At 52.2% G+C, this 26,392-nt stretch overlaps 1 protein-coding gene across 2 annotated transcripts; it reads left to right on the forward strand.

The window, feature by feature from the left end:
- The first annotated feature begins 828 nt into the window (after positions 1-828).
- Positions 829-24,884, forward strand: RRBP1 (ribosome binding protein 1). Of its 2 annotated transcripts, XM_062489386.1 has the most exons (22): positions 829-918; positions 6,422-7,123; positions 9,880-10,028; positions 10,236-10,358; positions 11,126-11,278; positions 11,707-11,825; positions 12,599-12,752; positions 14,388-14,526; positions 14,872-15,059; positions 15,222-15,259; positions 16,323-16,413; positions 17,022-17,114; positions 17,464-17,556; positions 17,662-17,742; positions 17,840-17,929; positions 18,340-18,432; positions 19,341-19,412; positions 19,590-19,685; positions 20,152-20,235; positions 21,771-21,854; positions 22,327-22,425; positions 23,284-24,884. In XM_062489386.1, the coding sequence occupies exons 2-22, from the start codon at positions 6,442-6,444 to the stop codon at positions 23,320-23,322; spliced, it is 2,760 nt and encodes a 919-aa protein (XP_062345370.1). In that variant the 5' UTR covers positions 829-918; positions 6,422-6,441; the 3' UTR covers positions 23,323-24,884. The 2 variants fall into 2 exon arrangements, with proteins under 2 accessions (XP_062345370.1, XP_062345369.1); XM_062489385.1 differs by lacking the exon at positions 23,284-24,884 and having other exon boundaries at positions 22,327-22,529.
- The last annotated feature ends 1,508 nt before the right edge of the window (positions 24,885-26,392 follow it).

A 26,392-nucleotide genomic window follows, 5' to 3' on the forward strand; every position in this document is an offset into this window, starting at 1 on the left:
AATGGTTCAGCCTAGCGGCTGGTTCTGACGTGAAAGGAGTCTCTTCTGACCCATTTCCAGAGAGAAAAGTCCCTCTGGTGTGAACAGGCACTTGACTGATAGATCTTGCCATGGGAGGTCACAAGCAGGCCAGGAGACACACAGAAAGCATGTGCCAAGATCCTGCGTGGCAGAGCCCACCGTGGCCATGGCTTTCCCCCTGTCCTTGGACCTGCAAGCTGGTGGGTGACGGACCAGTCTAAGCGCTGTTTGACCACACAACGCTTGCAAACCCTGAAAAAAAGCTCCCGCCGACGCTAGACATCTTTCGGTCCAATCTGCTCCCTGGTGCTCACACCCAGCCCTTGAGGAGGGCCCCCGGCATGGAGCAGCACACCTACCGCCGGCTTGGGGCTCCGCAGATCCCCCACCCACCCACCCACCTTCTTCCCGCTGTGCCCCGGGGATGACGCTGACACCCCGGGCAAGGCCGGCGGGCAGCCACGGCCGGCGCACACCGATCCCCGGCAGCTCAGCCCGGGGACAAAGCTCCACGGGTCTTTCCCCTGTCCCGGGCGCTGCGACGGAGGAACCGTGAGGGACAGCGGGGCAGCCGCCTTCCCTCGCGGGGAGGGCCCGGCCTCCGCCCCGCCCCGCCCCGCCCCTCCCGGCCCAGCCCGGCCCGGCCCGGCCCGCCGCGCTGAGTGGGCCCCGCGGCGCGGAGCGGCGGGCGGGACACCGCGGGGCGGGGCGGGACACCGCGGGGCGGGGCGGGACACCGCGGGGCGGGGCGGGACACCGCGGGGCGGGGCGGGACACCGCGGGGCGGGGCGGGACGGGACGGGACGCGGCGGCCGAGCCCGGCGAGACAGCGGCGGAAAGTGCCACGACTTCACACGGCTTCGGCGGTGAGAAGGGACCGCGACCTGGCACGGGCGGGTAGGGGCGGCGGCAGCCTTTCCTTTTCCTTTTCCCCCGGCCCCTTCCCCGGCCACCGCTTCCGTGATCCCCCTGCTCTCGCCCCGCGCTGCGAGCGGGACCCCCCTCCCGGCGCTGCCCCGGCCCCGGCGCTCGGTGCACTCGGAGGGGGCTGGGACCCCCGAGCCGCGGCCCCGGCCGGAGCCGTGTCCCGCGGGGAGCGGCGCGGGGGATCCCGGCCCGGAGTCCGGTCCGTGCGGCGGGGGCCGGGCGGATGAATGGCCCTGAGCGCGGAATGGCGGCGTGTGCGGGCAGGGCGAGGTCCGGGCCCCGCACTGCCCCCGGCCCCGAGCGCCGTCGTCCTGCCCCAGCGCCGGCCGGATGACAATTACTAATCTGATTAACCGCGCTTACAGAAGGTCCCGGCGCTCGGGCCGCTGTCCCTTGTCCCTTTTCCTTCCTTAACTAAGCTCCCCCGACAAAACTGCCGGCACCTGGAGACCCCCGGCAGCGCGGAGCTTTTAGACAGAGGCATCAACCCCATCAGCGGAGACCCCCCCACCCCACCGTGGGGTCTGTGCAGCCTTGCCGCAGGTCTGCCCCGCTCCTCGCCCTGCCGGGGAAGCGGTCCAGCGGAAGAGCGTGTGCTGCACACGTGGCTGAGCGGGATGGAGAAGTGTCCGCGTTTGGAATGCTAGCTGTAACCTCTGTCGAAGCCCCGCATCAGCGGGAAATGGCTGGAAGGAGTCGGGGCTACCTGGGATGTGAGCCCCAGGGAGGAGCTGATGGGGACCGGCAGTGAAATGCTTCTTCGGGCCAAGGAGGGGAGAGAAAATTTCTAATAGCCGCTGCAGAGTTTAGTCAAGCTGCAGCTGTGTTGTGGTGCTATTACACTCTTCTATATACACATGTATTTTCTGCCTGTTTTCTCACTTCTGGGCTCAGGAAGGGAGCTGGCAGCACTGCTGGCAAGCACAAGCTAGCAAGCTGGCTGCTGCTGCCAGAGCTAATGGAGCAGTAAGACGTGTTCAATTAAGTCGAGCTGTAACTGTTGATGATGGGCTGATCTGGAGTTGCTGCGTGGAGTAGCACATGCTGCTGGGGGGCTGGAAGTGTACAGTCACTTACATAGAAAATGTATTTAAACAGAGGCTGCTGGCAGTGTGGCCAGGATCTGCTCATGGCATGCAGACTTTTCTCGTTTGTAATTTTTGTCTCTCTATTGCCACAGGGTGGAGAGAAAAACTCCAGGAGTATCTGGTGATTGGTTTTTTTTTTTTTTTTTTTTAATCTGCTGGCAGTGCTGTTGCTTTCTCCTGCTGCTGGGCTGTCCTGCTGTTCACAGGATCAAGCCTTCCCAGTTCCCTCATCCCTTGCCCTTTCCCTCCTTTTCTTTTAAGCTGTTAGGATATGTAGGGAAAGGGATGCTGCAGGTGCTTCACAGGCAGGCATTTCTATGGGTTATGCAGAGCATGTCTGTATGAACCCACTCTCTGCCCTCTGATCCCTCATCACCCCTCCTGCATTGCTCTAAACTGAGATGCTACTTTGACACCATGGCAAAGTGGAAGCCTTGGATTGCAGGGGGGGACAGTGTCCTTGCAACGAGCATCTTTTCCTATCTGCAGCACTTGTCAACACCAGGAGGAGATAACATATTTTCCTTTGGCTGTGGGAAGAAATAAAGTTTCTGTTGTTGCTGCACAACCTGACTCTTCCATTGCTCCTGTCCACCTGTTGTGTGGCCTGGGTGGTTTTAATCAGGGTTGGTGGAGGGCTGGGTCTTAAAGATGCTGAATTCTCATGGATTTTATATATGGTCACAGAGGGGAGGACAGGCTGAACAGGTGGCATGGTTCCAGCCTGGTTTTTGACACAGCTGTCGGTGACAAATGTGACCACACGACACTGGGCATGGCCCTGGTGCTGTCATGTCACATGTCTGTGGGTTGGTTCATCCTGGAAATTGTTTAGTGCTGAAAAACCAGCAAGGCTGAGTGCTTTTCTGGTTCTTCTTCCTTAGGGCAAGTTGGACTCTTGCTTGGGTCAAACAGAGGTGGCTGCATGTAGAAGGAGGTGAGGGAGGTTAGGTCTCTTGGGCTGTCATCTGGAATTTTGGGAAGTTTGATGTATAGCAAGAAAAAGGCACAGGAGTGGAAGAGTCAGAGCACACCATTTTAGCCAGCTCCTTTACATGTGAAGGCCAAGTGAAATACCAGCTGTCCATCTTATTCCTCTTCTGAATTTGGGGAAAAGCATTATGTGGACAAGCTGTTCTGAGGAAGGAGTTTGTGTATGGAGAGATTTGATGATTTCTGCTCTTTTGGCTGGGAGAGGAGTGGAGGATGCTCCAGAAACTTCATGGAAATCAATGTACTCAGTGTTGGATGTGTACTTAATTTTTTTGAGCATGTACTCTGATAACTGCTGGTGTCCACTCACTTCTTGGGCACACAACCCTCTCCCAAACAGATAGAAGAATGCCATCATAGGATTGATGTCCCATGGATGACCAGAAGCTACAGAAGGGAAGATCCTGAAATTTTTTAGTCTCTTCAATGTGTGGCTGTCAAGCTGAACATGTGAGACTACCTTTGCTGCCCTATTTTGCCATGTCCTGACTAAGGTTTTGTCCCAGCTAAGGCTGGGAAGCATGGAGGGCTTTCCTGCCAAAGGGCACACATGTTTGTAAGGGGGATGGTGTCTTGTTGTGCAAATCCAGGAGTAAACTTACAGCCCTTGGAAGGGCAAAGGTGGCAAAGTCAGGAAATGTCAAAGCAGAGCTTCTCTCCTGGGTGTTAACACCGTGGCTTAAATGTTTCTAGCATCTCTGCACCAGGAAGTTCCTGTAGGAAGACTTTTCCTTATTCCCCAAATGCCAAGGCCAGTCTGGCTTGATTTAAGCATATGTGGCCTGTCTCTGCACCGTTGGAGAGATGGGCTCTTCCCTGAACAAGTTGTTGGGCTGGTTGTGCCAAGTCCCAACCACAGGAGGAACCCTACAGGTAGAACTTGCTCCTCGGAGTCAGCACGGGGGCTGTTTGGTGCAAGCATTGGAACAGGACCGAGGTTTGCCATAAGAGTGCATCATTGCTGGCAGTGATTGCTTCCTGGCTGGCACCTCTCACTCTTTCCTGTCGATTTTCTGCCAGCACATCTGTCCTTGGGAACAGCTTGGGGTTCCCCTGGTTGAGCAGTGGGAGCTTGGGATGGCCTCTCTGAGCATCTTAGCTGCTTTCAGGAGCTCTGGCAGCTGCTGTGGCTCTTCTGCAGATCCACAGCTCCTCAGGGCTCTCGGCTGCTTTGTTTCTGTATTGCTTTTGGTCTGGAGGAGGTTGTTGGGGTTCTTCTGTTTCTCTAGGAAGGACTTTAGTGCTCATTTGCATCCTTATCTCACTCTGACCTTAAAGCAGGAGGCAAGGTACAGGCAGCTTTTACTGCAGCTTGTGGGGCTGGGAGAGAGGGAGAGAGGGTATGAGGCTCTGGAAGGTTTTCTGGGGGACAGTCCTGTGGGGTGAGGTGTGGGGCAGGCACACGGCTCTGGGCTATGATGCCACATCCAGCACTGCTGTCTCACCTACTTCACTACCCTGTCTTTGTCCTCTCATGCATCCTCTGTAGTGGAGATTGGGATTTCTTCCCCCATTCCCATCCCCTGTGGGCTCCATCAAGCTGCTTTTGAGGTGATGGGGTTGGAGCATGTTTGTCAGCACTTGGGGATGCCCTTGACCCAAACTGGATCAGTGGATTTTTATCTAGATTTGAAATTGTGGTGCTGTGAGGTCAAGAAGGGCTTATTTTTACAAATATATTGGGCTTGCTGGGTGAGGAATGTAGGTCACCTTGTTGTGCCCGTGAAACAGCTCCTGGGTGCTTTGGTGTAGCCCTAAACCCAGCACAAGATCGTGGGTATGTGTTTTCCAGCCCTACTTTTTATTGACTGACAGGGAGAGGAAATCCTGTCCTTTTCACGCTGTGGGTTAGGAATTATCTGTGTGTCCTGATTGGGACCATCCCAAAGCAGTGCTCCCTAGTCAGGAGGTAATGATTTGGCACCAGATGTGCTGGGATAGAGTGGGCTGAGGCCATTTAAGTGCAAAATGGCCAGGGTAGATGTGAAATAGCAATAAGTAATGCCTGAAGTATCGGCTGAGATCTCCAGGAGTGCCCTGGGGTAGAAAATTGGCCCTGACAGGGCTGGCGGTTTCCAGCTGGCATGGAGAGCCCTCCTGCCTGCCAGCTTCTCTCTCTGCTGCTTTACCTGGGGTGCTTGGAGAGGTGGGCAGGGAGAGCTGTGCTGCTGGTTAGAACATAATTTCCCAGGCAGATTGGGTATCTCCAGTGGGAGATTTGCAGTTTCTCCCAGCTCTGCATCCCCTGCTTGGATGCTGGAGATGAGTTTTCACTACACTATCCCCACCTCGAACAGCCTTGAGCTGCAGATTGAAGTTTTCTGCTCCAGCTCTTAGAAAGGAAGGGCCTCTGAGGTGTTGCCCTGCAAGCATTGAGGTTTGAAAAGATGCTGATCTCCTTAATCTTATTCTTATTTTTGCCTCCTCCCCTTCCAGCCCCTCTCTCCCTCCCTGCTCAACCCAAAACCTCTTAAAGAGGAAATTTGATAATGTCAACAGTTAAGCGTGGGGATGAGAACTCCTGGTAACTGAGGCCTTTCTGCATATTGCTTGTTCTGTTTTGATTAACAGTGATGAGGAACCACAGCCATGGCAACTCCTGGAATGTGTCCTTTCCCAGATTAACTGCCTGACACCAGCATCTGGGGGATTGTGAGCCACCTCAGAGCCATGTGGAAGTCATGCCATGGTGGATGAAACACGTGGATGGGCCAGAAAAAAATTGCTTTGAAACCAGGGCAGGTTGAAATTGCCATTAAGAGGAGTGGAGATAGCAGCATCTTTCCCCAGGTGTGGCTGAACCCTGCTTTCCAGACCTCAGAGCAGGCAGCGTGGTCTCTGCTGTTGCTCAGCGGCAGTGTACAGCTGGCAAAGGGAAGAGGGAAGGGCTGCTGCAAATCTTTCTTCTCCCAGGAGGATATTTTATTCCAAAGATGACACCTGGATATGCATCTGGGTACAGTGAAAAAGCCAGGTGGTCCAGGGAAGGCCCAGATTTTGGTCAACCTGCATCCAGCAATCTGAAAGTGGGCTGTCTTAACTGCTGCAGGTGTGGCTTAGGGTCATACAAAACCACCCCACTGGACACAGAATGAGGCTCATGGCTGTCTCCGCATCCCAGGTTTTTAATTACTTTTCTTTGGTGCTGCTGGAGATAAGATTTAATCACTGAGGTATAACTGGAGCCCTGTGCATGGGCGGTGTAGCAGAGGAGCACAAATTTGGGGGTGTGCAGGCAGGTCAACCTGAGCTGTGTGAATCTGGAGTATTCCTCTTTCCAGTGCATGGTGCTGTTGGAAGGCACAGATGCCCATGTGAAGATCCTTCTCAGAAAAGCCATTGCATTTCTTTCTTCCCCTCCCACCCCTAACTGTTGTCCTGGTGTCTTGCAGGCACAGAAGAGTGAGGCAGGATGGATGTATATGACCCTCAGACGCTGGGTGTTATGGTCTTCGGAGGCTTCATGGTGATCTCAGCCATCGGGATCTTCCTGGTGTCCACCTTCTCCATGAAGGAGACATCTTATGAGGAAGCCTTGGCCAAACAACGCAAGGAGCTTGAGAGGACCCAGCAGCAGAAATTAGAGAAAAAGAAGAAAGAGAAACTGGTTGAGAAAAAAGGAAAAGCCAAGAAAAAGGAAGAGAAACCAAATGGAAAGATCCCAGAGCAGCAGCTTACTCAGGAAGTGACGGACCCTCCCAAGGAGGTGGTTCCTGAGTCTGCCGTGGTGCCTGAGCCTGTAGCAGTTGAAACTCCAATTGCAGCAGTGGCCGTTGTCCCCCAAGAAAAGGAGAAACCTGTTCCATCACCTAAGGAGAAGAGGAAGAAGGAGAAGAAGGTGGCAAAGGTAGAGCCTGCTCCTAACCTGGTGTCGGCTCCACCCCCTGTCAGCATCCCCAAAAGTTCTCCTGTCCGGGAGGTGGCCACTAAGGAGGTGCCTGTTGTGGCAGTGCCCCCAGTTGGCACTCAGCAAAGTGCTCCTGTCATCAGCTCTGTTGCTGTCAGGAAAGCCGCGGCTCTTCCTGCCCAGGAGGATCAGAAACATGATGGACCTGCCAAGAGAAAGTCTTCATCCAAGAAAAAGAATGAGCCAGGTAAGGCCAAATTCCTCTGCCTATATCCCTTTGGTCCAGCACACAAGTGTTGGAGAGTAACAGGTTCCTCTGGATTTGCTGTTGTGTTATGGGATCTGCACGTGGGAATGAATGAGAGGTGCATGTCCCTGTCCTGGGAGAGGGGCAGCCGCCAAGGTGCTGCACATCTGGGTGGAAAGCCAGGATGAGGTGTTTTCCCCATAGAGCCCAGACTGTTAAAAGTACAGAGGGGCTCTCCCACACTTCTTCATGGAGCTGGGTCACTGCTAGCGTTTCTTCCTCCTTTGGTGGAGGATTCTTCAAGCAGAGAGGTTGATGGAGTTTTATACTGCAGGGGATTGATCGTAGAGGGAAGAAGTGACTTTGGGTCTCTCACAGTGAAGGGAAAGCTTGCCCATCGTCAGTTGTGCCTCACTTGATTGACTCAGAGATGGAAAAGATCAGGTGGTGCTGAACTCTGCAGCGTATAAAAAGGTGTAGGGAGGGGAAAATCAGCTCTCTAGCTGGATTGTTGCCTCTCATTGTACCACTGGGAACAGTTTGGGATTTATTTTTGGTTAAGTGATAATTACAGGCACTAAAAATGTGAGTGCTTTCAGACCTGTGGAAGGACTCCCATGTGGACACATAGGAGAAATCTCTCAGGTGTTTTCAGAGTTGTCATGTGATGCGCATAGGTTTTATTTCTTTCTTTCTTTACCAGAAAAATCCCCAACCCACCAAACTAAAAGACAACCCTTCTTGCTGCCCTTCTGCAGCACATCCAAACCTGCTGTGCAGACTGGCGGTTTCCACACACAGGTTTTGGAAGAGGGCCTGCTACTCAGCAGGGCATTTGCAGCTGCTGGGTTTCAAAGATGGGTTAAACCCCTTGAATCTGTTCTTCTGAGGGAAGGATTTTACTAAAGGCCATCTCCATATGGTGATTGGAGAAGCTGCTCCTGGAGGGTATTGCAGGGGTGGTGTTGGAGGTGACTGGTTTGTTGCATGCACCCATGTGGAAAATACAGCCCTAACTCCAAAGTGTAACAGCAGAGGGAATGTGGCTGGGAGATGAACTTCTAATATTTGTTAAGTTGGGAGGATTTTGGGTGCTCCAAACTTAGATTCCCTTGGGTATGAAGTGCCAATCCTGCTTACCCTGAAAGTGAAGAGTGATGTCTTAGCTGCTCCTGTGGGATTTTGCAAAGGAAAGCTCTTGGTAGGATTTATGCCATGAAGCCAACTGCAGTTGGACCAACGTGTTTTGAGCAGCTGTGGTCTCTCCTCAAAGGCAAAGAAGCAGATAAAAATGCATGTTCAAAGTGTTGAAGGACATGTCCTCAGCACTGAAACAGATGGCAAAACTGACAGGAATGGCTCGGGGTGTTTTTCTCCCGCGACTCCCACGTGAAGAGGGGCGGAATTCCACTTGGTGTGTCCCTACATGCAGCAAGACTGAGCCAGGGGATGCCATGTGCTGTCCTGCAGCCCTGCAGTTGCCAGCATGAGTAAAGTGTGAGCCAAGCCTCCAGCCCTGCTTGCACAAGGGGAGTGGAGCTGCCCCGACTGTGCTGCTGGGAAGTGTCTGTGGCTGGGACACAGACTTAGCTGCTGCCTGGGCTTGGCACTGCCATCCCAAATGGATCTACCAGAGATCACTTAGCAGTTACTGTCACTGGCCAAACAGACTTGACTTGGGGAAAACTAATTTAATCCCCATTAAAATAGATGAGAAACAGAGATTTTTTTTAGAAATTAAAACAATGCCTTCCCCCCAGCCCTTATTCCCTGGCTCAACTTCACTCCTTCCCTCCACTCCTCTACCTTGTATCCCTGAGCAGTGCAGGAGGATGAGGACTGGTCAGTTTGTTACAGCCACTCTCTGCAGCTTTTTCCTCCTCACACCTTTCCCCTGCTCCAGTGTGGGGCCTTCCATGGGCTGCAGTCTTTGGGAGGAACCTGTTCCAGCATGGGGTCCATTCTCTAGAGGAAAATCTCTGCTCCAACACCTACAGCACCTACTCCTTCTTCTTTGAACTTTGCTGCTTGGGACATCCAAACTTTGTATTCAGGAGACTCAGGAGAGTCTGGTGTTAATGACTTCAGGGTCTCTGGAGCTACTGGACTCTAGACTGCTTTTCCTTCTGTATTTTTCTAGGAAAGTGAGCCCACTGGGCCATAGATACATGCAGGAACCCCTAAACCACTGTCTGCCATTTTCTGTGTATCGTGACCATGTGCACTGAGGTCCTACAACAGTATCATGGTCCCTGATGCTCCCTGGCTTTCCCAGGTTAGCAGGGGAAGGGTTAGAGTAATGTTGCTCCCTTAGCAAAGAGTTGTAAAAAATTTGGCTGGTGAGAGCTGGGAGATGACCTCTCTGTCACTGGCACCGCTGTGTGGAGTGACATCCTTCAGCAAGGTTGTATTTTGGTGTGGCCCAGCTTCTGATGCCCAGTATGTCTGAGCCCCCTGGCATTGGCAAGGCACTCCCAGCTCCTGCTGAGAATCTCTCAGTTTAGTAGAGGGTGATGGCAGGTGCTGGGGCCAGTTGTTGAGCCGGGCAGAGGTGACAGCTGACTCAAGGAGCACGTGTGTGATGTCATCTCCAGCACTTTTCCTACTGTTCTCACTCAGGTACCAAATGTGAGTCTGTAAATCTGCGTGGATAATGGTTTGAGATGGCAGCTGTGGGGGGGTTGAAGCCAGCTGAGATGATACAATATTTCTGCTATTATCCCCAGAAGTCCCAATCCCATCTCTCTCCTCCCTAGCACCTACGGATTCAGATGGGGCCCTGTACCTGCCCTACAAGACACTCATGTCCACAGTCAGCAGCATGGTGTTCAGTGAGGGGGAGGCCCAGCAGCTCATCGAGATCCTGACAGAGAAAGCAGGAATCATCCAGGACACCTGGCACATGGTAGGGCTCTGCCAGGGCTCTGCTGAGCCTCAGGAAGTGCAAGGGGAGGGAAGGCGTCCCATTTTCAGGCAGGTTGGCCCTGAGGGTGTCTGGGTGAGTACAGCCAAATTTTCCGCTGGAGCAGAGGGCTGGATGTCACACAGGTGGGGTGGAGGGGATGGGTCTGAAGGTCGTGGTTCCCACTGATGTGCCATCCCATGCTGGCAGGCCACACAGAAGGGTGACCCGGTTGCTGTCCTGAAACGCCAGCTGGAGGAGAAGGAGAAGCAGCTCTCTGCTGAGCAGGAGGATTCAGCTGCTGCCAGGAGCAAACTGCGGGAGCTGAGCAAGGTAAGCCTTGTGTGGCTCTCCTGGCATCCCTGATCTGGCCTCTGCTCGTGGTGGCTCACCATGTGCCTCCTGCTCCCCACATCTCAGCCCCCTCATAGGGCTCTTTGGAGCCTTCACCTGTTGGCTGTTTTTTTCCCAAAAAGGGGAGGAGTTTCCCCCCTGCCCTCCTGTCTTGGGCCTGTTCCAGTCTGGGGAGGTGCCAGCCCAAAGAACTGCAGGGTAGTGCCCATTGGCAGCTGTGGGAAAAGCAGAGGGAAACCCTTTCTGTAAGAGATTGCAGCTTTCTTCTCCTTCAGGGAGAAAAGCAAATCCTTCCTCATTTCAGTTCCCCTGAGCCTTTGTAAGGAACCTGATCCTATTTACAGTGCCCTTCCCTAACTCAGCTCCCTGCCTCCACCTCTTTTTGGGTGTTGGAGGCAGAACAGATCCCTGCCATGCTGAACTTGCGGCTGTCAAGTCCATCTGCTTAATTTTTCTGCTCTGCCCCAAACGTTGTGTGATGTTATTTATCTTGGGGGAGGAAAATACAATTCCAGGCTGTCTTACTCCTTTCTCTTAGCTGGCCCAACATGGAACAACAGTGGCATCCAGTGGCCACAGAGCCCAAAACAAAATGCAGGAGGAAATGTAAGTGCTAAATGTACCTGGGCATGGGGGCAGCAATGAAAGGGCTAAACTTTGTAGTCTGCTGAGCTAGGAGGCCACATCCTCTTAAAATGGGGAAACCTGTGCTGGGAGGACTAAATGGGGGCCTCCTCTCCTGGAAGGAGCTGGCAGCTGAGCGGGCCAAGGCGGTGGCTGTGGAGGGCAAGCTGAAGGAGCAGCTGCTGGCTCGTGAGCGGGAGATCGTGGCAGTGCAGGCACGGATGCAGGCCAGCTACCAGGACCATGTCAGTGAGACCCAGCAGCTCCAGGGCAAGGTGAGCCCCACTTTGTGCTCTGCACCTGCCTCCCTCCTCTGCCAGGTGCTGGCAGATGTGTGACCTTCTGGAGAAATCTGAGCTGGTGGAGGGGCAAGAGTCTGCAGTGCTCCTGGGCTGTGGTGCCCAAGTTCCCCCCAAATCCCTTTAAGGCTCCCCCTAAACACCCCTTAAACTCCCCCAAATCCCTTCCTGAACCTCTTCAGATCCCCCTACACCCCTCTAGGACCCACTTAATACCCCCCAAATAACCTTCCCAATCCCTTTAAGCCCACTCCAAACCTTGTTGGAGAAGGTGTCACACCCCTGAGGGCTGTCAGCATCAGCAGACATCCCCTGTATTTCCAGTCTCTCCTGCTCATCTCCTGAGCTTCAACAGGGGAGCAAAAGGGCTGGTGGTGGCATTAACCCCTGTTGGGCTCCTCTAGATCCGGACCCTGCAGGAACAGCTGGAGAATGGCCCCAACACGCAGCTGGCTCGCCTGCAGCAGGAGAACTCCATCCTGAGGGATGCCCTCAACCAGGCTACCAGCCAGATGGAAAGCAAGTAAGGCTGGGGGAAGGTGCAGAGCCTGGGGCAGCCCTCTGGCAGACCTTGGCTTGACCGCCCCCTTTCCCAAAGGTACTTCTACAGACACCTAGCTGGAGGTAGAGGAGGCAATGAGAGAGGAAGAACTTGCTAAATGGCTTTTGGGGATGCACCAGGAGAAACAAGGATGTTCTTCCAATGTGAAAGGACAGGGAATCCTTCTCCCCTTTAGGGTCACCCATGATGATGCCAGAACCAACAGGCAGTGGAGGAGGGAAAGGGGAGTAGAAGCCACTGTGGTGTTTTTCCCCCATAGGGGAGCTCATACTCTCAAACCTGAGAAGAAATGCAGCTGGCTCTTTGGTGTGAGTGATGCTGCAGAGAACAGACCCCAGCCCAGTGTGTGCAGAACAAATAGGAGCTAGGTAGAAGAATTTCACACTCCTTTTTATAGACAGTCTGAAATGACTGGTGATTAACAGCAGGCAAGTAACTACAGAGTGGACTCCAGCTGTACTGCTTCCTCTTGTGTCTGGGAACACAGATCCATGTGTCCTATACTTCATAAGAAAGGAATGTCTCCTGTGACTGAAACAGGACTTCTAAAAAATTATTTGTTGGCTTTTTCCACCCCCTCCCTGAAGGACCAGGAGTGTTCTAGAAACAGGCAAACAAAGTTCACCATTTCAAGTCCTGTATAAGGTCCACAGGAGGATTTTTTTTCCCCCGACCATCACCAGAGAGGCTTGGCTGGCCTGTGGGCTGAAGCAACCCTGCTTCTGTTGCTGCAGGCAAAATGCTGAGCTGGCCAAGTTGAGGCAGGAGTGCAGCAAGCTGATGAAAGAGCTGTCTGAGAAGTCGGAGGTGCTGCAGCAAGAGGAGCAGCAGAGGAAGAGCTGGGAGATGAAAGCAGCGAACTTGGAGAAGCAAATTGAGCACCTTCAGGTCAGGCAGGCACTGGCAAACCCTCTCCCCTTGCAGAGATGGGTGGCTAAATGGCAGGGGATCCATGCACTTGGCCATGGAAGGGCTAGGAGGGAGATGAATGTCCATGGTTGGGAAAGAAGTTGTCTGGCAGCCTTCCTAAATTCTCTCCTCCCCAGTTAGCTTGTCCCATTTTGTGTGCCCCTTGTGTAGCATCACCATCAGAGCCCAGGGAGCAGGATGCCCTGGTTGTAGCCATTTTTCTGCAGGTGCTTTCTCTCTCAAACTCAGATGGTTTTAAGCTTGTTGCTTTCTCTCCCTGGTGTAGGAGATGGAACTTGTGGCTTTTTTGTTTGTCAGCAGGGAGTGGCTGGGTTTGGGGTTTTTAGGGGTGTTGTAAGGACACCTCCCCAGCAGAGCCTCTGAGCACACAGAGGTGTGTTGCTGTCAGGCAGGATTTACTCACACAAGGAAGAGCATCTTCTTGGGATATTGATAGTGCTTCTGCTGGGATGTTGCTAAGATGTGTGCTGGGAGCATTAATCTCGGTGTAGCAGACAGAATGAGGGATGTCCCTCAGGGAATGTGCTGTGGTCTCTTGAATTGCTCTGGCCTCCTCAAGAAGGGGCTGTGGTGGAGGAGACCTTTATCTGCACATGCCCAAATAGTTTTGTAGAGGAGTTCCTAGTGCAAGGGGCCTTCCATATCCCTGCTCTTATTTTTTTTTGTGCCTGAGGATGTGGTTCTCTTTTTGGCTCCTGCTGCTTTTGCAGGTGAGGAACAAAGAGGGTGATGTGAGCACACAGCTGGTGTGAGCGCAGGAACTCCTAGACATACTTTTGGGAGAACTCCGGGGCTGTCAGCTCACTGCACACCTTAATGCTAGTTAAATAAATCACACTAGCAGGAAGGCTCTAAATTCAGGGATGTGCTTAAGGTACTGGGGAGAATGTGTTCCACAGTAACACTTGGAGCTCTGAGCTGAGGATATTGAGTCAAATCCTCAAAAACCAGAGCAGCTCTGCTTCCTGGTGGTGCTGAAAGCATTCTTTGGACAGAGACAGGCCTGCTGGTTTACCTTTTCCTGTCCCCACCATGCAAAGCAATTTTTCTCCCTCTGCTAGGGTGCTGCTTGCACCTATTAAGCTGCAACTCATCTTCTTCCTCCTCCTCCTTTGCCTTCCCCCTCAAAACGCCTGTCCTGGCCAGGCCTCTTCCTTGCTGTTTTCTATGATGGAAAATAAAAAGTGTTCCCTGGCCCAAATGGCATAGAAGATTCCTCCACGTGTGGAAATGTGATTGGGTGTCTCTGTCCTGCAAAGCCCCATGCTAGCACTTCTCACTGCTGGGCTGGAGCAGTTTGAACCAGGGCTCTAAGAAGTTTTTTAGAGTTCTCCAAAGAGGAGGTTGGCTATGGAATTGGCCCAGGACCAATACATTTGGGTGTTGTCCACTTCCCAATGTGAGGGTTGGCACAGGATAAAATGTGAGCACAATGCAGGGTGCTTCGTGCACAGGGGGAGCTTGGTGGGAGGATGACTTTAATCCCCCTAAACACAGCTTAAAAATAAGTTTATGTGATACGTGCAGCTTTTGCTTCAAACTGGCTGGGGTGTCTGTCATGGCTCCAGAAAACCTTCTCTTCCTGCCATGCAGGATTACCAACGGGACACAGAGGCGATGCTGCAGAAGAGGCTGGATGAGGTCAGCGATGAGCTCCGCAAAACCCAGAGCAGCTACAGGAGCCTGTTGGCAGATGCAGAAAAGACCAAAGGGCAGCAGCAGAGCATTGCTGGTGAGAAACTGGGATCAGCATGGGGAAGGCTGTAGTGCAGACTGGAGACTTTGAGAGCTCGGAAGAGCCAGCTGGGGCAGGACAAGGTAGATCCAGGGATGAGTTAGGCTGTGAGGTGTTGGTATGAGCAAGACATGGGCTGGTCTGTTGTTCTATCCCAAGATGTTACTCCGATGCCTCTCTCCTGTGCTGTCCTGCATCCCTGCCTACCCTTTTCCGTGCCTCCTCAAAGTATCCACCGCCAAGGCTTCTTTGACTAAGATCCTGCATGGACAGAGCAGAGTGGGGAGTCACCAGGTCTGTTTGCACCTGCCCTACTGTGTTTGTCACCCTTCCCTCCAACAGAACTGCAGGCCAAGCTGCTGAACTCCGAGGCAGAGGTTAAAAGTAAGCTGCTGGAGTTGGACAGTGTGAAAGGGCAACTGCAGGATGTCAGCTCGGAGAATACAAAGCTTCTGGAGAGGATCAAGTCTATCGAAGCTCTGCTGGAGGCAGGGCAGATGCGGGAGGCAGAAAAAGACGGAGGCCTGCAGGTTGTGTGCTCGTTTAATTGGGGTGGGAGGAGGGAGTGGGTGACACTGCTTGCACAGTCCCCGATTTATCTTTGCTCTGGGATCCTCTCTGGGATGCCACAGAAGGGGCTGATCTGTATCACATGCCTGGGGCAGGTAATCAAAGTGCTTTATCTCTTCCAGGCAGCCAATGAAGCAGAAATGAAGCAGCTGCAGTCAAGGTGGGTCCAGGTGCACATCTTGCAGTGGCACCTCCAGCTTGCTGTCCATGTGTCCCAAGCTTCCTTGAATACTGAGCCTGTGGCTGAGGGCTTCCTGCCTTCGAAGCAGGCCTGGGGCTGCCTGGCTGGGAATTCAGTGTCTATCCTAGCCAACAATGCTGCTTAAATAATTAATTAGCTCTGTTGCTGGCACATGAAGTCTGACCACTCCTATAGAACAGAGGATTCTGTTGGCATTGGTGCTGAGTGTGGGATGTCTCAGGTCCAAGTCCCTGCTCAAGGCTGGGCCAACCACAGGAAGTTTTTTTTTAGATGTTTCCAGGCATCTCCAAGGATGGAGATTCACCACCATTCTGAGTCCCTATTCCAGTGTTTGATAACATCTTCCCCCACCCCCCAGCACAGAAAGATTTCCTGGCATTTAACTGGAGTTTCCTATGTCATGAGTCTTGCCTGTTGTTCCATGTCCATGTGCTGGGCACATCCAGGCTCTGCATTTGGAGATTTCTCAGATGCCCCCATTGCCAGCAAGCATCCAGCATCCCTCTAAAGGAAGGCAGCTGTTGAGTTGTCCTGAGAGCCCAAGAGACTTGTGTAGTTCTTCTCAAGGACCTGAACCTTGGTTTGCTCAAACTGAGGGTCCTTTCAGGGCAGAGGGGGGAATCTGAGGGTGTGGAGGGAACCTGAAGCTTTCTGCTGTCTAGTTGGCAGCCCTGATTTGGGGTTACTCAAGATAGTGGGATGATACTTTGAAAAAGCAGAGTTTGGGCTCTCTCAGCCTAATGAGTCCACAGATAGGAGCAGTCCCAGTTGTGCAAGATGGAATTCCTGGCCTTTGCATCAGGTTGCTTCTTCCTTTTTTTACCTATGTATAGCTGGCCAGTTACTTGATTACTTTTTATTGCTGGTAAGGGGGTGGAAAACCAGATCCCACTCAAGTCCTCCCTCCTGCTGTGTGTAGATCCCAGAGTAGGCCAGGATAGGAAGGGCTGTGGTTTCCATCTCGGGAGTTTGCTGCCCATGAGGGACTGCTCAGGCTCACTCCTGCATCCTGCCCTTCCAGACTCCAGGAGAAGACAGACCAGCTCTCAGTCTTGGAAAGGGAGGCTACACAGCTGCGGGAGGCAGTGGAGCAACAGAAGGTGAAAAACAATGTACGTGAGTGACAGACAACCCATCGTGGTCACCCAGCTGATGGCTCCAGGGTGTGGCCAGAGGCTCTTCCAGCCCCCCATGGAGGCCTGGAGGCATTGCGTCATCTGCCAGAGAGCAGGAATACCCCTGGCAGACTGTGCAGCTGGAGCTGGTGGGCTGCCTGAGGTGACATGTCTGTCCCTTGTTCTCTTGGAAGGTTTAGGACCTGGTAAGCCAGAGAGATCCTACCCTGGTAGGGCCAAGGTAATCTCTGAGAAGGCTCCTTCACACCTTCCAGCTCCTCTGCTCCTTATCCCTCTACTGCAAGATGGTGTCATTTGTGTGGAGGCCACCTTGCATCCCTGCGCTTGGCCTGTGTCCCCTGCAGGCATCCTGACCATGCTTCTGGAGTTTCTGCCCCATCCAGGGCACTGTCAGAGCAATGGGGTGTGTGGAGCCACTGGAAAGACTGGGGAGAAAGGAATGCTGGTGGGCATGGGATGGAAGACTCCTGACCAAACCCAATTCCCTAAGTAGAGGCTTTGAAATCCTTTGCAGTGCCAGCAAGCAGCTTTGTGGCCCTTGGCATGGCATGTGGCTTATTGCCCTCTCTGTGTGGTCTCCACAGGACCTTCGGGAAAAGAACTGGAAGGCAATGGAAGCACTCACCACAGTGGAGAAGGCGTGTGAGGAAAAACTGCTTGCTGCTACAAAAGCAAAGGTGAGCCTGGCATTTTCCAGATGCTGGAAGGGAAACATTCAGCTTCCCCAAGCCACCAGAGAGGCCTGCCCTGGGTTGCCTGCCTGCTTAGGAACAGTGCTGGCTCAACTCTTCTACAAGCTTCTCCAAAATTTTTCTCAAAGGCAGTGCATCCCTAGTACTGGTCATGGTTGGAGAACCAGGGAGATGGTTGAACTGGAAGTGATGTTTTTGTGGTTCCCAGCATTAACAGTTTTCTGTGTTGGCTGGTTTCCCCAGCCCTGTAGGCACAGAAAAGCAGGGCCAGTGTTGTCAGCCTGGCCAGCAGGTGCCCAAGACCTCTATTCATTGCAATTTGTCCCTATTTCAGGAAGAGCTGGCCCAACAGCTGGACTCGCTCCAGACGCGAACCAAGAACACACTGCTCTCCGCCCTCCCAGGAGTAACCATGTCCTTACAGCAGGTGGGACAGGCTTCATCAGCCCCCCACCCCAGAGCCTCCTCCACATGGGAAGGAGAGGTGTCTAAGCATACTCCTCCTTTCTTGTTCTCTTTTTTCCAAACTCAGGATTATGACACGTGGCTACAGGAGTTTAAGGAGAAGACTGTGGGTTTGCTAAAGCAGCAGATGATCACAACAGAGCCACCAGTAAGTGAAGGCTGGAAAGTGAAGGGGTGAGGGTGTGCTGGAGGGTCACATGTTTCTTCTTCTCATCTCTCTCTCCTTCCCTTCCCTCTCCTTTTAGGATTCAGCTCTTAAATTAAAAGAGGCAGAGGAAGCGCAAAGCACTTTACAAGCAGAATGTGAGCAGTATAGAACGATCCTTGCAGAGACAGTAAGTTCCTGCCCTTTTCACTGTGTTGGCTGCCCACTGGAAATCCCTCCAGAGAAGTTCTCCTATTAGCCCAGGTTGTCCATGAGCTCAGAGTGAGCATCCCTTGGTGTGTTGGAGGGCTACCCTGTGGTAGAGTATTTGTTAGTGAGACAGAGGAACAGGATAAAGGTGAGTTTCTAGAGCTCTTCAGCCTAATTGTGTTGGAAACCTTGCTGGTAGTGCTGGGATGAGGCACAGCAAGGGCTCTCAGAATAGGGATTAGGAGCCCTCAGCCCCACCTGATTCTGTCAGCTGTTGTTTGGCCCAAATCCTTGGAGAGGCTTTGAGTATGCCAAGGCTTGGAGCCCTTACACTGCTCAGCCTGGTGGGGGCTGGAGGAGGTTTGAGCTCAGCTGAGGCTTTGCCCACAGGAAGGGATGCTGCGAAACCTGCAGAAGAGTGTGGAGGAGGAGGAGCAGGTGTGGAAGGCAAAGCTCACAGTGTCTGAAGAGGAGCTCCAAAAGGTACGTGTTGGTGACACACCTGGGTTTGGTGCTCTTGGAGCTGGATTTCCAGGAGAAGAGGATCTGTTGGCTAGAAATTGTTTGTGGCCCTCTGTTCCTGCCAGCTATGAACACCAAGACACAAGAGCTTTTTTTTCTCCCCAGATCTACCCCTCCTGTCACCAAGCCACCTGAGAAAAAGCCCACCTCATGTAGAATCTTTCCTCTTGAATGCAGAACTGAGATTGAGCCATTTTCCATGGTCTGGCTGCTCCCCATCCATCATATAGGGTTTTGGAGTTAATTGGGACTGCAGGGAGGTGGGAGAAGCTGTTGCACAAGAGATGTTTGATTTTTTTAGCCCACTGCTGGCTCCTTCAGTGCCAGCACTGCTGAGGGCTGGTGTAGGATTGCAGAGTAATGTGGCCAGTGATGGTGTTCATGATGGGAAGAACAACTGGTCCCGAGGGCAGCTCCCAGAGCAATCTTGCCTCTCAGTGGAGAGGAGGTGAATTTCTCCTTTCCAAAAACTTCAGCATCTAGAGAGTCCTCTTCAAAAACCAGCTTGGCTTTAAGTGCTTTTTCTGGTAGCTTGGCCTCTCTTAATAATGAAGTCCATGCCACCTCATTGGAAAGTTGCTGCTTCCAAACCAAAAGTGCTTTCAGCAGGAAGCATGTGCTGGGTCTAGTGCTGGTTTCTTGTGTGTTGAAACCTGATTGCAGCCACCTGAAATACTGCAGGCAAGAACTATTGCCTTTCTCCACCATTTATGGCCTGTGTTAGACTCAATCTCCCTGGGAAGGAGAGCTCCTCTCTGGAGCTCTCCTTGGATGGGTACAGGATAAAGTGGGAAAGGTGGCAGTCAAACAGCAGCCAGTTTTTGATTGAAACAAAGGTACTCAATGTCTTCTGATCCTTTCTGCTTCAGTCACACCTGCAGCTGAAGTCTCTGGAAGGTGTGGTGGAGAAGTTGAAAGCAGATCTGCAAAGCACAGATCAGGTGAGGTGTTTTGGGGAAGGGAGGTCTCTGCATGGGTGCTGGAGAGGCACATGCTGTGCTTGGGTAGGCCCCATCTCCTGACTTGGCTTGGGGAGGGCAGACTTTAACCATGGCATGTTTGAGATGTGTTGGACCTAAATTAACCCACCCCCTGCTGCTTTCCTCTCTTTTATGCAGCTAAAGGAATACACCTCTCTTCTGGAAACACAACTGGAAAATCACTTGGAGACAGCCAGCTCTGAACGCCAGAACTACACAAAAGAAGTTGAAGCTGTAAATGTGGAGGCTGTTGCCTTCTTCACCTTTTTCTAACCCTGCCTGCCCGCCCATGCAGGTTTTGAGGATTTGAGGAGTGCCCTGGGCATCTGAGAAGTGCCCCAGGGATCCTCAGCTTTGCAAAGAAGGGGAATGCAGATGGAGATGGTTGCTCCAGTCTGGGTTTTAGACTCCTAAAGCCAATAGTCATGGGCAAGGTGATGGGTCCGGGAGATCTCTATGGAGGTACTGTCTGCTGCTCCTGGGTGGCCTATGTGGTTTCTGTGGCTCAGGTGAGACAGACCTGTCCCATGGCTGTCTCTGCTTCAGCAGGCATCAGCAGGCAGGTCAGCATGTGATGACACCATGACCTCTTTGGGAAGATGTTGCATCATAAAAAAAACTTCCCCGAGCCAGAGTACAAAAACTAAGTGCATAAAAGGAGTTGGGTTTTTTTTTTTTCCTTTCTTTTCCTCCTTGGCAGTTGAGGCAGCTCTTGTCAGAGTCCCAGGAGCAGCTGGAGGCAGCAAAGACTGAAACACAGAAGCAGAGCAAGGAGCTGGCCCTGGTAAGGAGGGATCCTGGGAGATGCACTGCTGGGTCCTTGGGGCTGGTTTGCATAGCACTTGTGGGGCCAGCACCCTTCCTTGTGGCTGAGGGAGGTCAGGAAGGCACAGCCATTGCATGGGCAAACCTGATGCTGTTGGGGACCACACATTCAGAGGTGATTACTGGGACCCAGGAGGAGATTTCTGTTTGCCTATCTTCCTGTGATGGGAGTGGGAAGGAAGGGAGAGCTGCAAGGCTTGCTCAAGCTGGTGTGTAGCAGAAAAACCCAGCTGCCCCACCACTGGACGCCACAACACCACCCTGGGGCAGGGGTTTGTGCGTGCATCCATCCATCCATCCACCCATCCCTGAGCAGGATGAGGTAGAAGCATTTGCTCTGCACCTCTGGGAGCTGTTAAGCCTCCAGCTGCCCAGGTTAGATACCACTGTCCTGCTGTAGCAGAAACTGAGGTGGTTTTCCAAGCATTCCAGCTTGTGTGCAAGCCCAAAAGCTGGCAGGCTTTATCTGTAGGCCCCTGTGGGTTGTATGAAGGCTGTGGCACAGGGATATGCCACTGAGCCAGGCTTGCTGGTCATCCCTCAGCTCAGGCAGCAGCTGAGAGAGGCAAAGAACCATATACAGGAGGGAGAAGTAATGGAGTTACAATCTGAGCCAGGTGAGCCTGCACCCCTGGTTAGGTTAGGGTGGTGAGACCTCTCCTGGGGAGGCTCTGACCCGTAAACATGTCCCATGCCCTGTGTCACCATTTCTCACCACATGGAGAACTGCACACGACTCTGCTCAGGGCTGTCACAGCTGTGTTGTGTTCCATCCTGTGCTAGGAGGAAACAGCCCAGCACCACCCCATTAACCATGTATCCTGTTCCTATAGGGAACACAGCAGTCAGCTTTCACCAGGCTGTTCCCCTTGGGAGCCCTCTGTCCTGTCATCAGGCTGGCAAGCTTTGGGAGATGCAGGCAGGACATGCTGCAAGCCCTTGGGCCAGCACTGCCATGTGACAGTACCCTGTGGGGTTCAGAATCTCTTCAGAGGAAGGGGACAACACCCTGACAAAGCTGTGCTGGGATTCCCTTCCCAGTTGGAGAATTAGGATTACAGAGGCTTCATAAATCTTTCTAGAGCTGGGCTGAGGGCATTAGCAGCAGCTGTTCCCTTCCAGGCTGACACCTCTTACCAGTGGCAGTGCTCTGTCTTTCTCCTTTAATCCTGTTGACTGTGGAGACTTCTCACAGTCATGGGGTCTTGCCAGGCACATCTTTCTCTGTGGGATGCCTCTCATCCCACATCCCAGATGGAGCTGCCTGAGGAGCAAGCATAATTGGGCAGTGCTAAGCCAGGCTCCAGGCTCACCATCAGCAATCTCCCAGCAGAGGGGGAATGCTGGTACCTATTGCCCTTTGGTGCCATGGGGAGAGTTTCTGTTTTTATTTCTCCTGTCCAGCCCAGCTCTCTTGATGGTGTCTCTGCTAGCTCGTTTCTTGAGTTTTATTAAAATTTTATTTCTGGTTGTTTTCCCCTCTTCTCGACACAGTTGAAAACCCAGCTGGAGCAGAACGAAACACTAGCAGAAAAGGAGCAAATGCTGCGGCAAAAGCTGGCACGGGAGCTGGAGGAGGTGGGTGTGGGTGAGGAGGATACTAGGGTTTGCAAAGCCTTTCTGGATTCTCAACTGCTAATGAAGCCCAAAAATTAATTTGAATTAATCTGAAGGCTTTTCCCCATCACTGTCCACACCTCAGTCATCACTGTGAGACATTCCCTCCCACATCTGAAGGACCTTCATACAGCAGCTGTGCTAAAGCCATGTAGCACCACTGGTCCCTCGAGTTCAGCTCTCCCAGTCCCCCCATGTCTTGTGCCGGCTTTTTTCCTTTAAAGGGTTATAGGCCTTAGCTGGATTTCCTGCTGCTCCAAGTGAGAAATGCCATCTCCCTGGTGGATACTGGATCAGCACAAGCAATGTGTCTGTACTACCCAACCCTTCAGCAGGACACACCCAGTGGGTTACTCAGGGATGGCTGGAAGAGGATGTGTGGGAGATGCCAGCACCACTGGCTTCTGTACTTACTAAATGTGTCCCTTTCCAGGCCCAGAGCTTAGCACGCAGCTTGCAAGCAGAGCTGGAAAAGCTGAGGCTGGCTGAACATGCAGCAGCTTCAGACAAGGAGGAGACCCAGCATCTCAAGGTGAGTTGGCTGTGCCACGACAGCAAAAGTCATGTCCGAGCAAGACTACGGGCGTGATTTATCATTTCTGAGGATTGGGGAATGAGGCCCATGGTTACCCTGCAGGAGAGCGCTAAGAGCTCCACCATGGCTAAAGGACAGCAGCACCACAGCCACTGCATCCCTGCAGGCTGAGATCAGTGTGATATCCTGAGCAAACACTCACAGGCTGGGCTTTTCACACACTGGGAAACTATCCAGTCCTAGCCCATAGCCTCTCCAGGGAGCCAGAGAGAGCTTTGGGGGTGCTTGTTCTCCCTGTTGAGTTGGGAACTGGGTGTTCCCCTGGCCTGTGGTGACTGAGACAACTTGATGCAGTTCCAAGGTGGCCTGAGGTGTTTTGAAGGGAAGGTCACCAGGTGGCAAAGGGAGGCTCAGGCAGGTGCCCTCTTTTGACTGCCATGTAGGAAAGATTTGAAAAACTAAAAAAATTAACAAAGGACCTGGGCTTGGCAGCAACCAAACTACAGGAGTTACTGAAGGTTACCCAGGATGAACTGGCCAATAGAGAGAAATGGTGAAGAAGTTGAAAGACCAGGAAACGGTACTGGTGGTGGCCATGTCCCTCCCCTTGATGCTGGTGAAGGCCCTGGGGCACTGTGCAGCAGGCAGGGCTTTAATAGTGGAGGCAAGGTGGTCCTTGCTGCCAGAAACCATTTGGGTGGCTTTTGGGAAGCCCTGAGAACACATGAAATGGTGGTCAAGGTTCTCCCTGCCCCGCAGGCAGGACCTGGCCTGTGAAATGCTTTGGGCCTTGAGCTGCCATAAGAATAAGGGTGAGGCCTGGCTGAGTAACGCAGTTCTTTTTTCATTCTCCAGGGGAAAGAGGACAGTTCAAAGGAAGGGACTTCAGTTTGATGAGTCTTCACCCTGGACCTTACAGTTAACTTACCAAAATGCCTTACACATTCCTAAAAATAAAAATTTATGATAAATTTACTGTAGATAAAAGATACAAGCCATTAGTGACCCAAAACATAGTTTTGAAACTTCAAAGAAAACGTCAAAGACAAAACAATCAGTAAACACTGCAGTTTGTAAGAAAATCTTCATACTGTTTTGTACAACTCTTCATTTCCTGGGAAGCTGGTGTGGCCACGCCAGGCACGTGCTGGGGCTTCACCCTCCTCTTCCAGCAGAACCCACCAAGGTGTGAAAAGGGAAGACTGTTTATACATCAACCAGTGCAATTATAATTTTTTTTTCTTTTTTTTGTTTTTTGAGTGAAAGAAGTGTGAAAGTAAGACCCACCATTGGAAGGATGCTCTCTTGGAGGGGTGGCTCTTGGCATGTGTATTTCTGGGTGTTGATGCAATTAAAATGATGTAGTGAAGAGAGCTTATCCTTGCTTTATTTTTCTTGGAGGTTTGTCTGTGTTAGATTTCTTAAGTTTGCAAGCCAGGTAGGGCTCTGGGGTGGCTGGAGAAGGACTCTGGCCAGGAGCATATTCTTTATTCCCCCTTTGCTGGCTGTGTCACAGAAACCATCCCCTGGTTTTGATCCACAATAAAGACAAAATTCATTCCCGCTGTGTTTTCCCACTGATGGTCCAGGGCTGGCCTCCCTGTGTGGGGTTTGGCAGAGGGATTGACACTTTTGCCATGGCAGCAGGGGCATGGTGGACAGGGACCATTCCTCCTGCTTGCTTTAAGCCTTAGTGCTCCCCTGGAATCTGTCCCTGTGGGTGCTGTGTGGTGGTGGTTGCCTTTGCTTTACTGTCAGGCTCTCCAGCCCTCTGTTCTCCCTTGTTGCTTTACTTTTTTTTAATTGTTCTTTCATTATTCTTTTTTTCTTTTAATTTATTTTTTATTTTCAAGCTGGTTTCTTAGGAAATAGCAGAGGCCACGTGACAGCTTGGTGCCTGTCTCCCCACAATAAAGCTGCTAAGCCCAGTGCTGGTATCAGCAGGTTTTGAGAGAGGAGAGGAAAAGGCCCCTCAGTCCCTCCACTGTATGCAAAGAGCCAAGGCCAGGAAGGAGGATGAAGGGCAGGCCTGCTTCTGTTTTGTTCCTGGGGAAGGCCAGTGTGTGACTAGCCCCTGTACTGCACACCAGAGTCTCCACAGGATTGAGACATCCTGTCCCTTCTTCATCACTGTGGCTTATGGGGCCATGATGAAGGGTGGGAGAAAACTGTGTAACTCAGTTGGAACCAGGTAAGAAAAAGGGCCAGAAAAATGGGGAGCCAAGAGCCACTCCTGCCCCCAGCCTTGTGTGTGTCCCCCGCCACTCCCTGTCCCAGCCCAGGTGGCAGATGGGGCTGCTCTCCCCATCCCAGAGGGACAAACTCCTGAAGCAGACCTTTGCCCAACAGCCAGGATTAGCCTGTGGTTTATCTTCCTGGACTTTGTGGCATATGTAGAGGAACACATGAATCAAGGGCAACTGGTGCTGTCAGTGCTGTCACTTGCCCCAGCCCAACATGCCTGACCTGCTGGATTGAAGCTCTCCAGAAGTGAGGGAATGCCTGCATTTTATCAGGATTGCACAAAACCCCCACCCAACCCACAGGCTGGAGGGAGCTGTCGAGCTTGGCAGGTTGGCTCTCATCACGGGGAGAAAGGGCCCCGCAGCTGCAGGTGCTAGGAAGTGACGCAGTTCCTTTGGTTTTACAGGATTTTTTTTGCTTTTGCAACAATTCTTTCCTTTATTGTGAGCTCTTGTGCACAGATAGCAGATACCCAGGCCTGCTCACAGAAGCAGTAGCAGACCCCAAAACAGCCAGTGCAGGAAGGGCAGTCAGTGTTCCAAATGCACCACGGAGGAGGTTGGCCTCAGTGGGGCTCCAAAGGCTGCCCCAGAACAGGTCCAGTGTCCCCAGCCCCAGAGCCCATGATGCCCTTCTGGCACACAATACCAAGCTGGCTGTTTTAGGAAGAAAGAGAAGGGCTGTCCTTGAGAAGCAAAGCTGAAATAAAATAACTGTTTTGGGGAAATTTAGTGGATTTTTTTACACCTGGAATGGTACTGTTGCCATTTTTAAATTCCCTTGGGGCCTTGATGGAAGGGGAAGGCCATCCTGAGGGGTCAGGAGAAAGACAGGCCTTGCCTAAGGGCACATGGAGCTGAGGCCTGGCCAGCCGCAGTGCTGCTCATAGCTGGTGGGATTTTGCCATGGGCCCACCCAGCATTACCACCTTTCCTCCAGGAGAGCTACCCAGGCTTGGTGCTTGCCAGCCCATGACTCACAGCAGCCCCTGCACTGCAGGCAGGTACCTTTATTGATAAAGATCAAGAAGTTGCTCAGCTGGAGAGACTTGGAATAAGAACACTGGATCCTTCTGCTGATTCAGCCATGCCTGGAATTACCTTTCAGCTGGGGTACCTAGGCTTATCAAGACACAGTTGAAGACATCCAATTTAACCTTGGCTGTAAATTACATTTACAATGCCTGCTGTTTACACTTAGGTCTGAATTATCAGTCTTCATTTCCTGTTCTCACCTTCTCACAGGCCAAATGGACAAAAATGGCTTTTCAGAAACCATTGCTTGCATGTGGACTTGAAAATGTTTGCATTTCCTGGGCAAGTCCTGCTGAACTTGTGTGACTGAAGTGCCTCCCTCACCTGAACTCTGTCACGTTTTACTTAATGTAACCCCTGTTAGGAAATGAATTCTCCCACCAGAAACCAGGCAAGTTAGAGGAAGCATTCACCATGTTGTCTCTCCCTGCTTGCCTTCTGCCTTTTCAGAAGGTCTGGGTGATTTGGGAAAAAACTTATAAAATCACAAGAGTTTCAACCCCTTGAAAAGTAAGACAAACAACCCTGAGAGGGGAAGTAAACCCCACAGCACCATAGCTCTGAGGATTAAGAGTTACTGTTAGTTCTGGAGCACAAAGATCAATACACTTTGGGACTTCTTTTGAGGGTCCCAAAAGCAGCCAGACTTATTAAGCAGCTGAAGCTGTGGCACCACACCCAGCCAA

This window comes from Cinclus cinclus, chromosome 3 (assembly GCF_963662255.1).
Source record: "Cinclus cinclus chromosome 3, bCinCin1.1, whole genome shotgun sequence".
Classification (NCBI taxonomy): domain Eukaryota; kingdom Metazoa; phylum Chordata; class Aves; order Passeriformes; family Cinclidae; genus Cinclus; species Cinclus cinclus.

Excerpts from the sequence above, each read along its gene's own strand:
- RRBP1 (XM_062489385.1), top strand. The coding sequence starts at position 6,442 with ATGGATGTATATGACCCTCAGACGCTGGGTGTTATGGTCTTCGGAGGC. Across the intron at positions 10,029-10,235 it reads TCCAGGACACCTGGCACATG|GCCACACAGAAGGGTGACCC; the intron begins GTAGGGCTCTGC and ends CCATGCTGGCAG. Across the intron at positions 15,060-15,221 it reads AAAAAGACGGAGGCCTGCAG|GCAGCCAATGAAGCAGAAAT; the intron begins GTTGTGTGCTCG and ends TATCTCTTCCAG.